The 10,734-nt window shown below is 34.1% G+C and overlaps 1 protein-coding gene across 1 annotated transcript; it reads left to right on the forward strand.

Moving 5' to 3' along the window:
• Positions 1–2,526: 2,526 nt before the first annotated feature.
• On the forward strand, positions 2,527–4,434 carry LOC116349223 (serpin B5-like). The gene is made up of 6 exons (XM_031780560.1): positions 2,527–2,583; positions 3,009–3,168; positions 3,233–3,431; positions 3,507–3,624; positions 3,694–3,935; positions 4,024–4,434. Exons 2-6 carry the CDS (start codon positions 3,023–3,025, stop codon positions 4,222–4,224), a joined length of 906 nt encoding a protein of 301 aa, XP_031636420.1. The 5' UTR covers positions 2,527–2,583; positions 3,009–3,022; the 3' UTR covers positions 4,225–4,434.
• The last annotated feature ends 6,300 nt before the right edge of the window (positions 4,435–10,734 follow it).

The raw sequence follows: 10,734 nt of genomic DNA on the forward strand, positions 1-10,734 counted from the left end.
ATTGAAATACTAAAAAAAGAGGTTATCATGTAATAAAATTATAAAGCATTTTTTTGCGCTCGGCAAAATGTAGACATAACATTGTGAAGTGCACCACACAAACAGACACACATACACATCATGTGCACATAGCCTGCGATCAAAACCGATCCATTTGAAATGAGGCGAGAGAGAGAGAGAGAGAGAGAAAGAAAAAGGTAATGCGAAAAAAGTGAAAATGCCATAACGTGCAATATAATATATTGAATTAATAAAAACGTACAGAGGAAGCGCAACAAAAAAAAACTGCACGAAGCAAATTAAATAATGATCACTTTTTTTCACATTGAACAGATTGAATGTGTTGGATCGCTGAGCAATTTCACGACACCACGGTAAAATTGGTCTTTATCATTGCATACTCCATTTATATTTGTTCGAGCTATTTCTTTTTCTATTTTGGTGTTGTTTGTTCATGATATTTCAGTGATAAATACGATGTTTCGTGATCTTTTTTTTCTCCGTTGTATTCTACATTAATGTGCTTGTGAGTGTGATCTCTCTCTCTCTCTCTTGTACTTTCGAAGAGTTTGGAGAATTTTCGTGCTATTTGTTTGTTACATTATCGCTTTCAGCTTCATTTTTGTGTCAATACGAGAAACAATTTACACAGATACACGACTCCAGCTTCGCACTTCGCACACTTATAATCCAATCTATGAAATGCATGAATTGCAATTCATCGCACAAAAACAAAGCATCCAATTGTCAGTGTGTGTGCGTTTTGTGCCTTATGAAAGACAAACACTGGCCACAACAGCAGAAGCAAATGAAGCGAGAAAACTCTAACGACTGAGATAGCAAGACAAAGACCAACCGTATCTAAATCACTTTTGATTTCATGAGAATCGTACAATACAGAATTCTCTAGTAGTGTAGAGAAGCTAAGTGCGAGAATCGCGCTATATTTTTCTTAAACAATGTTACTTGTCTATGGGTCCATTGCTACTTTGCAGCAAGAGAAAAAAAACGACGCGAACCCAAACAACGCGCAATGCAATGAATACAGCAAGAAATAAACAAACACAGAACAATCGACCAAATCTACGGCGAACATCGCAAAAAGCGGAATTGTATAATTTATCGTCTTTGCTCGTGCTAATTTTCAATAAAATTTATTCATTGTAAAGAAAATGAAGTTATAATCTTAATATATACACTTACAGATTGCGTCTCTCGCGAATGTAAGCACCATTTACAATATTATTATTATTTTTATCAATAAGAACTTCTTACTATTTGTTTTTTTTTTTCGCGATTTTTCTCTCTGTCTCTGTCTCTCTCTCTTTTATTCGCTCCCCCTCGGTTTGCCGCATTGCAAATTGTGTGTTGTTTATGCTTTATTAATGAAAATAATTGCCAATCGACTTAGAGTTGAGTTCAGTTGTTATTGTTCTTTTTTTTCACTTGTTTACTTACCGGTTCGATTGTGCTTACTTCGATCTCATCGTTCACTCTAAATCATTTTATGGAAATCAAAGAGCGTGTTTGAATGTGCGCGTTCGTACACATCGGCACACTGGAAAACGTGCCATATTGTTGATGTAAATACTATCGACAGGCACAAATCCAGGTTGAATGATGGAACTTAAACGTAAAAATCAGTTGTAAGCGCTTGAAAAAACGACAAATTATTTAAATAAAAACAAAAAATCATGAAACATGGCTGAATATCAAATAAAGGGAAAATACGTATATGTTCATACAAACAATTTTCGGAACGATTTCACTTGTTTCAAACCATTCAATAACTAGGAACGAGTATTCTTCTTTGTAAACAGTTATCATTTTTAAAGTAATATTCGTTAATGATGAAAATATGCTATCTAATGAGCTAAAAATCCAACCAATTAAAACAATTTCTAATCAAAAATGTGAAAAACTTTCGGAGGAATGGCCAGCACGTTTCAGAAATCGTGTATTTGAATCGGACTTTTGCGCACTGTCTATCGATGGCTCTTTTGCTACTGTAGTAAGTTTTTTTTTATTAAACAATCATTTAGAAAAAACGATATTGGTTCCATACTACTACTATTGGCTACTGGTATCTATTATTTTTTTAAAAGTTCCGGAACTTTTGGAATGGAGGGTGTATTTGAATGATTTTTTAATTTTTTTTAGATGGATTCAGGCAGTTAGGATTCAGGATTGACGGAAGGAGGTGAATCAATTAGACTTTTATCCAGCATTGGGCTTGATAAACCGCAAGTTTATACCCGTATATCTTCCTTTATTCCATGGATAAATGAAAAAATCAAACAGCTTTAAAACGTTTTTCTAAATGTTTTATGCGATGCACAAAAAATAATTGTATCAATAGCATGAAATTATTTAGATCAATTGTCAACAATATTTTCCTTAGTCTGTGTGAAATGTGAACGCCCAATTTTCACTGACGTTTGTGAACTTTGGTCCCAACAATTTTACTCTTCATTTATTTAAACAACCAATGGTTTTCATGAAGTGAACACTGAACAGCATCTGTCACTTTGTCTTCATTCTCCAGTGATGTGAGTGAAAGAGAAAGGGAATGTTCACCAAAACGTAAGTATTAGAATTTCTTTCTTAAGAGTGATGTGCTGGTCATATCTGTGTTCAGTTGCATTGTTCTAGTGAGAGTGACAAGTTACTGTTAGTTACTATACTGCTCTTTTTGTTTTTCGTTTTTCGTCTCAATAATTTGGAAAAACATGTGTTCCATACAAAGAGTATATACAAAAATCATATTGCTTTTAGTAACACTGTTAACAGTGGCTGCCAAAAATGGCAACGAGGATTTTATCAATTTGACATGTCCTTGGCATGTTCAGCTCCTCACAAATCTTCAATTGTCAGTTGACGGCAATTAAAATTTGCAATTTCACTGTTGGATTCATTGCAAAAAGAAAATCCAAATGAAAATATTTTCTGTTCGCCACATGGCGTATATCAGTTATTGTTAATGACTTACTTTGCGACTGGTGAAACAGAAAAGGAAATTAAAATGGCATTAGGATTGACTGAGAATAAAGCTGATACAATGGATGCATACAAGTTGGACAAAAGTGCACAAGTCAATCGTATTCAAAACCAAACAATCGAATTCACTTCACATACTCGACTTTACTTCCCGCAGAATATCAATATCAAGTAAGCCATTTAATCGTTATGAAAATATTTATAATTCCAAAAATTGAAAATCGATTTTTCCCAGAAATTCTACGAAGGAATTGTTGAATGAACATATTGAGCAGCTCAATTTTGTTGAAGAGTCGGACCAATGCCGCAGTTATATCAATCAATTCATTGCAAATGCTACAAATAATCACTACGAAAATGCATTTAACAGCGATTCAATAACATCAGAAACACTGTTTGCTTTTATCTATGCAGTGTATTTCAAAGGAGAATTTGTATGTACGCTGCTTTCCTTATTTTAAATCGACACAAAATAAACGAATTAAAGTTGTTGATTGTTATCGTTTCAGGTTGAGAAATTCCCCAATTTCTATACTTTAAAGAGCATTTTTTATAATCAAAACCGAAAACCGACTCATGTCGAAATGATGGCGATGAATCTATTAGACATTGAAGAAGTCGAATATGGTAAAATTTTCAAAGTCGAACATCAGTGAATTAAAGCATATATATTTATTATATATTTTTATTAATTAGGTAAGATTTATGACTTGAATACCGAAGTCCTGAAATTACCATTTAAAAATGAAGGTATTTCAATGTTCATCTTATTGCCGGTCGCCACTTCACAATCAATTGAGAACTTATTAGCAAATTTGACGCCAGAAATTTTATTTAATGTGTTCTGCGGTACATATAATATACATAGTGCCAATTGGTATGGTCTCCACTTTTCTTTCCCGAAGTTTGAATTGGATAAATCATCTGAAATCATACCGGTATATTTATTGTTCATTTTTATTTTGACAACAACTTTGAATCGTTTCAATTTCTTTTTTTTTTCGAAAACTGATTTTGGGTTCGTAGGCACTTCAACATATGGGAATTCGAACCTTGTTTAACGACTCAGCAAATTTGGGTGATTTTGGTGAATTTGATTTCTCGGCAAAAATGACAAAATCTAAATTTAATGCGTTCGCACAGATGGCAAAAATTGAGATTGATCAGGAACTTACAATTACACCTGAACAACACCGTAAAACACATCCTATTTCGCCGAGAAGGTGAGTCACTTTAATAAATGAACCTATGATATGTGATCACCCTTTTGTGTACGTCATTCACGATCAACAAACAAACAACATTTTGTTTGCTGGCATTTACCATGGAAGTGAAAATTGATTTAAAAAAATTCAAACAAGTTACATAATTTTCTCGATTTTTTACGGTGTTCTGAAGACAATTCGTTTAACAGTCAAACATGTTCTGATCATTTTTATCATTACCCTCTAATTCTCTATTTTATTAAATGAATTTAAAATGTTCGTATTCAGTCTGAAAAAGATAGTTTTTTGTAATCTATGAAAAAAATAAAAGCGAAAATTGAAGTGAAAAAATAGAATTTAATGGAATACATCTTTAGCTTTAGTTCAAAGGTTCAAACTTTGAGATATACAATTTTAATTGGAAATTACTGCAATAGACAATAGAGTTATCGAAGAAATTGGTCACATTTTTTCACAATAATTAAAATAACGTAGCATAAATTCTCAAAAACGTGCTTTTTAGATTGCTCCTAATGCGAATTGCGTTGTTTGTATTTTATTAATGAAAATAATTGCCAATCGACTTGGAGTTCAGTACATTTGTTATTGCTCTTTTTTTCTTGCTTATTTGCCTGCTTCGATCTCATCGTTCACTCTAAATTATTTTATGGTAATCAAGAAGCATGTTTGAATAATAAATGTGTGCACACACCGGCACACTGAAAAACGTGCCATATTGTCAGTGTACTATCGACAATCACGAATCGAGGTTGAATGATTCAACTTGACTCATAATTAAAATTCAATTAAGATTTATGTCGAAAATGTGCTAAAAGACGATTGAAAGACAACCAGAGAAAAAAAAACACACACTGGGTAAAAAACAACAACAACAGCAAAATGGCATAGATGGCTAGCAGCACGTTTTTATTTTCATAATATGATGAGAAATCGTTTGTAATCAACCTTCCTGCCCTCGTATACAATAGGCAGTCGATGATTCGACTGCAATTTGATGTGATTCATCACACAATTCAACCGGAGATCTTACATCGAGAACATTCTCGGTCGACGCATTGACCAATGGATCGGCTTGATCATCAAGCAAGAAATCACGTATAAATCTTCAAAATAAATTAATCGACTTCAGACATTCAACTACGTTTAATAATCACTTGTGAGTTGTTATGCCTGCATGATATCTACATAGTGCATGAAAGAGAGTGAGAGAGAACAAGATGCAAGAAAATTCAAATGACACATAACATTCTGATATGTTTTTTTCTTCTTCAACGTATCAAAATATAAATGAAAATATGCAAACGGTATAAATGCTGTTGCATAAAATGACTGCAAGATTACGCGAATCATGCTGATTGTTCGTCTTTACGACATAATTACAAATACACACGCTCTTCAATTTCGATTTTATAAAGTCGCATTGAGATTCTGAAAAGAGAAGAAAAAAAGAACGGCCATCCAACAAATTATAGAATGCAATGAGCATTCAATGAAGGGGGGAAGAGAGCGCAGTAAAAAAACACACAGAGACGCGATGACGATAAAAAAGGATTTTATCGAGCAGCAAAGAGATGAAGAGAAAATCGTCGATCTAAAGCAAAAATCACAATGGCAATAAAAGAGGCGAGACAAAGAGAGAGAAAAGAACGCGATAATGTAAGCATAACAAAAATGGTGTGGGCATCAGGCACTCACAGCGCGCACAAAAAAAGCAAACATATACAATTCCAACCACAGTAATATTCATTAATACCGTCGTTATAAACAAGCTGTGTTATTACATCAAAACCTCTTGGCTTCAAGAACGCGTTTTACTTTGTTTTTTTCTTTCTTCTTCTTCTTCTTCTTTCATTTTCTGTCGTCTCTTTTGGTTCTTTCTCGCTTACTTCACTCATTTAATGTGATTCTTGAGGACTCTTGAGAGTCCGCAACGATTAAAAACAACACATCGTCCGCGTTCGCACTGCCTCATGCTCATGATTGTTTTGCTTGTGCTTGGGTCTGAGCTGGCGAGCTGATGATATTCAGGACCAGCGCAACCTCAAATACACATATTTATCAGAAAGAAAAAATATTTTTTTCATTCTTTCTATCCCATTTGGATGCTGATTCGTGGCGTCTCTCTCTCTCTCTCTTTCGCTCGACGTAGTCATCGTCGTCGTTTATTATTAATGAATTCATATACATATTGAAATGAATTGACCATCGCTTACGGCAAAACGAGTTTGTTGTTGTTATTTTTTTATCGCATCTTATTCTTCTTTGCATCTGTGTTTGTACATTTCTCTTTCATTTAATTTTTTTTTATCATGGCATCACATTTGAATGCGCACAACCGCATTTTGTCTTCTTTTCACACGAATCGATTACCAATATACTGCCGATACCCTCACACTCGTTCGCCTCTTCTCTGTCTTTCATTTGACTTACACTGGATTTTCGCCTTTTTTCCAATTCGTTGACTTGAATTTTACTCTTATTTGAAGAGATGCTGGACAGATTTTGTTTTCGTTTATTTATGCCTTTTTTGTCGCTTTGTGTTGTTGTCCATGGTTATTTGTGCGGTTAAGCGTGTGTTTTTTAATCAATGTGCATAAAGAGACATATTCGTTGAGATGAAAAAGACGCGAAAATCGGAAAACAATACATTTTTTGAGCAGCACGAGAAATGAAATGAAAAAAAAAAACAACAAAACAACAACGTTGCGCGCATTCATACTTTGTATGGCTTGGCTTTGTTTTCAGTTGAACATATAAACGAATGCCGTGTACGTGTCCGCACGTATGATGGGTTTTGGCTCATTGTGTGCATTCATTTTCTGCTCTTATATGTTCTGAGATTTCCGTTGAATTCGAATCGTTCTTTTTTCCCTTCAACTCCATCGTGTATGAAAACAATCTTTCAGATGCTTTGGCCGGAGAGCAAAAAAAAACCGATTTGTTTTTGAATTCTGGGTTTTTCTTTTTCAGATCGAACCAAATTCAAAGACGAACGAAACAATAATAATATTAGATTACCCACAATCGTTGTTGTCGAATTTGAAGAAACAATTAAATTCTTAAATTATTTCGTTTGAGAATTTTATTCGATAATATAAATAATAATGGGTTGTTTGACCTAACTTTTATTTGTGCAGCAAAATCAAGCGATCATTTCAAATATCATGACACAGATAAGATAATCTCTATTTGGGCATTCAGTTTTCAATTCCATTTGTGAATAAGATATTTGCTGTTTTTTATGTTTTTGATGTGCATACTGTGCAAATTATGATGAGAATTTCAAAGAAGATGCTAATTGGTTAATCAACAAAAGAGCAATTTCAGCGAAAACCCTTTGAATTTATCTGAAAATTATGATCTTAATTGCTATGGTGGCATTGAAGTTTTTTTCTGTTTGTACTCCAGTCATAGGTCAAGCGAAATAATGGTTTCACTATTTTGACAAAGGGACAAAAAAAAAAGATATGTGAGACAGTGCCATTTATCTTCCAGCCTCTCAAATCTCACGTTGTCCAATAAATAAAGCCATTTTAGCACCACTGATGTGCAACTTGAACGAAAAAAAGTTTCTTCATTTTTTCAACTAGTATTTTTTCACCAAAGCATGGCAGTAGTGACAGTTGGGCAACGCAGCATTGAATAATGGCACAAATTTGTGCTCAACAATGGCACAAATTTGTACCAGCAACCAATAGGGTTGCTATAGTTCATCTGGCAACCGATGCGAGCGCGTCGGTCATTTTTTGTCACTGCCGTGCTTTGAGTAACACACATGTGCGTAGTCTTTTTTTTTCTATTTCCACGATCCATGGATCAAGTCCATTAAAAACAACTTTGAAAACAATTTTTTTTGAAATCCAAGAAGAAAAAACGACATTATAAAATGTTATGCAAATTAACGCGATCCATAAATTGCCTGTGCAAAAGTTTCAGAGCAGATTTTCTATGTAACGCGATTATAATTAGGAAATGGAATTGATAGCAAAATGCGAAACACACAAAATTAGCATATTTTCAGCAAAATTAATAATAATAGCATCTTCTGTGCTACAGGTAAAAACTGTGTGGCGGCTAATGAAATGCTTTTTTTATGTGTGTTTCGTTTGCTTGAAGGAAAAAAAGACCATTTAAAATGATTGAAAATTTGATAAAACTTTGAAAGTTGAATTAAACGTGTGTGCCTATCTGATTTTTTTTTTGCTCGGTTCGCTGTGTATTTGATTTCGTTTCGATTTATTTTTCTTCGGAATCATTATTACATAAGCTTTTGATACATGAAACGTTCGGCCGATGGCGTCAGCTCATCAAGATTGAGAAAGGTCCATTCGGCTTGATATTCTTCGTGGGCATGGCAGAATCGGAAATCGAAACTTAAAATTTACGAAAATTGCAAATAAAAAAAAAAAATGAAAAAGTTAATTGAGGTTTTGTATGTGAGCTCTTTTGGGACAAGTGCACTTCTTTAAACGAAAAATAAGCGCATCATTTTCGATTAAAACCAAAATAACAAATGAGTGCATAACCCTCGGCATCGAAAGTGAAGAATGCAATCAACACGAAAAACAGCCAATGGAAACATGAAAATTACCGAACATCGAACGAAAGAGAAAAACAAACCTGACCATATTATTGATTGGCTTGAGTCAGAGTATGTTCCGATGAAGAAGAAAAAAAAAACATTTCTTCTCGTGCATCGATCTTGAATTTAACAACTACTCACAGATTTTTGGAGCGTGATTTTATAACGCGGACGGGCATACACACACCATGCTGCCGAATGGTAGATTCAGATACACACACAAAAAATGCCGAGAGTTTCGGCTATTTAGTGGTTAATTGGACATCGGAAGGGCATTGCGTAAAGAAATTGGTAGTTGCTGGCTGTGTCGAAGTAATAACAATGATTGTTGTTGTTGTTTTTTTGGTATTTTTCATCTTCTTTCTTCTTCGGTGCACGTCAGTTTTATTGATGTGTTTTTGTTGCTGTTGTTTTTGGGATAGTTTTTTTTGGTGTGTTGTTTTGTTAATCGTCGCTTAACATCTATTGCATTTTAATGTATTTTGATTTGAAAGAGTGTAAAAAACCCGAAACAACAAAGATAAAAAGGTAAGAACAAGCAACTAACAACCGAAAAGGGGAAACAACACATATATATGGCTTGATAAGTGATGCGCACACATCGTTGAAAGAGTAAAAGAGAAAGGAACGACAGACACGGTGGACGTTGAATAATCATTCCTAGTTTGTGGCAGGGCTCATTTCATCATATCTATTTAAGCGTTTCAACGCGACAAAAGCATTTGCTTTAAAATGTCATGGAAAAAGCCCTGATTTTGCAAAAAGGAAACGAGCAAAATCAATGAAAGAGAAGTTGAAATATTTCTTCGTGGCTGCTTTTTTTTGTTTTTGTTTCTCTCTTTCTATTCATGGCACAGACTCATTTACAGTCAAGAGTTAAATTGAACCGATAAAGCGATTGACGAATCGAAGAAAAAAAACCAAACGACCTAATAGGAGCGTCGATTCGCTCTTTTATCGTCTTTTTATTCATTTATTCTCTTCGACGGTTTTTTTCTCTCTCTCCATTTAAACGTCGCGTTAATTTTATGCACATTTAAATGAAAATCTCGTTTGCACGATCGTCTACGTAGTTTCATATATATATAACATCCCGTAGTGCACACAATTCAAATGTCGTGTGTTGTTGTTGTTTTCTTCGCTTTTGTTCGTTGCTTCCATAAATCAGTGTTATGACGTTGTGATTTTGGTGATCTCGTTTTAAAATCGCGCATTGATAAATCATTCAAGCGATTGCCTACCTTCGATGGAAATAAAATTCATATTCGATCGTTAACGCGCGATGGAAGACTATGCTGTTCACTTCAAAACGAGCCATTTTTTAATGTTGATACCAGTTTGGTGTTTTTTTTGTTTGTACTCCGCTAAACACGACAACAAAAATAAATTGGCGATAATTTTCAAGATCATTCTAGCAAACAAAAAAAGAAGTCAAATCATTAAACGATTGGGGAAATAAAAAGTAACTAAGAACGAGAATCGAAAATTCCAATCGAAGACAAAACGATTATTCAACAAATCGAAAATAATAAAAAAAAGACGTATTTGCATTTATATCAAATGAGCAAAGAGTTTGCATTTGAACGGTATACACATGAACTGGTTCAGATCGACTCGTTCGCATTTATTCGTTTGCAATTTATGACAACCGAACTCAAAAACAATAATAGCAATTAAAAGCTCAACGCCGAACACATTTTGAATATCGAAAGTGGTTGTAAGTTGAATGCTAACGTATTTTGATATTTAGTTATAGTCAGGTAAGTCAAGTGTCAGCTTGGACAAATTTCAGCTGCATCACTGATTTTTTCGATTGCACATCCAAAAGATTCTACGAAACAGATATACTTGGGATATGACGCCTGTCATATAAATATTCAAGTGTCATGTAAGATTGAGTGAGTTGATGCAGGTTTTAATAGAGTTTCT

Source organism: Contarinia nasturtii, unplaced genomic scaffold (genome assembly GCF_009176525.2).
Source record: "Contarinia nasturtii isolate CC-2019 unplaced genomic scaffold, AAFC_CNas_1.1 Cnas_scaffold_2806, whole genome shotgun sequence".
NCBI lineage: Eukaryota > Metazoa > Arthropoda > Insecta > Diptera > Cecidomyiidae > Contarinia > Contarinia nasturtii.

Excerpts from the sequence above, each read along its gene's own strand:
- LOC116349223 (XM_031780560.1), top strand. The coding sequence starts at position 3,023 with ATGGCATTAGGATTGACTGAGAATAAAGCTGATACAATGGATGCATAC. Across the intron at positions 3,169-3,232 it reads CCGCAGAATATCAATATCAA|AAATTCTACGAAGGAATTGT; the intron begins GTAAGCCATTTA and ends GATTTTTCCCAG. Across the intron at positions 3,936-4,023 it reads AATCATCTGAAATCATACCG|GCACTTCAACATATGGGAAT; the intron begins GTATATTTATTG and ends TTGGGTTCGTAG.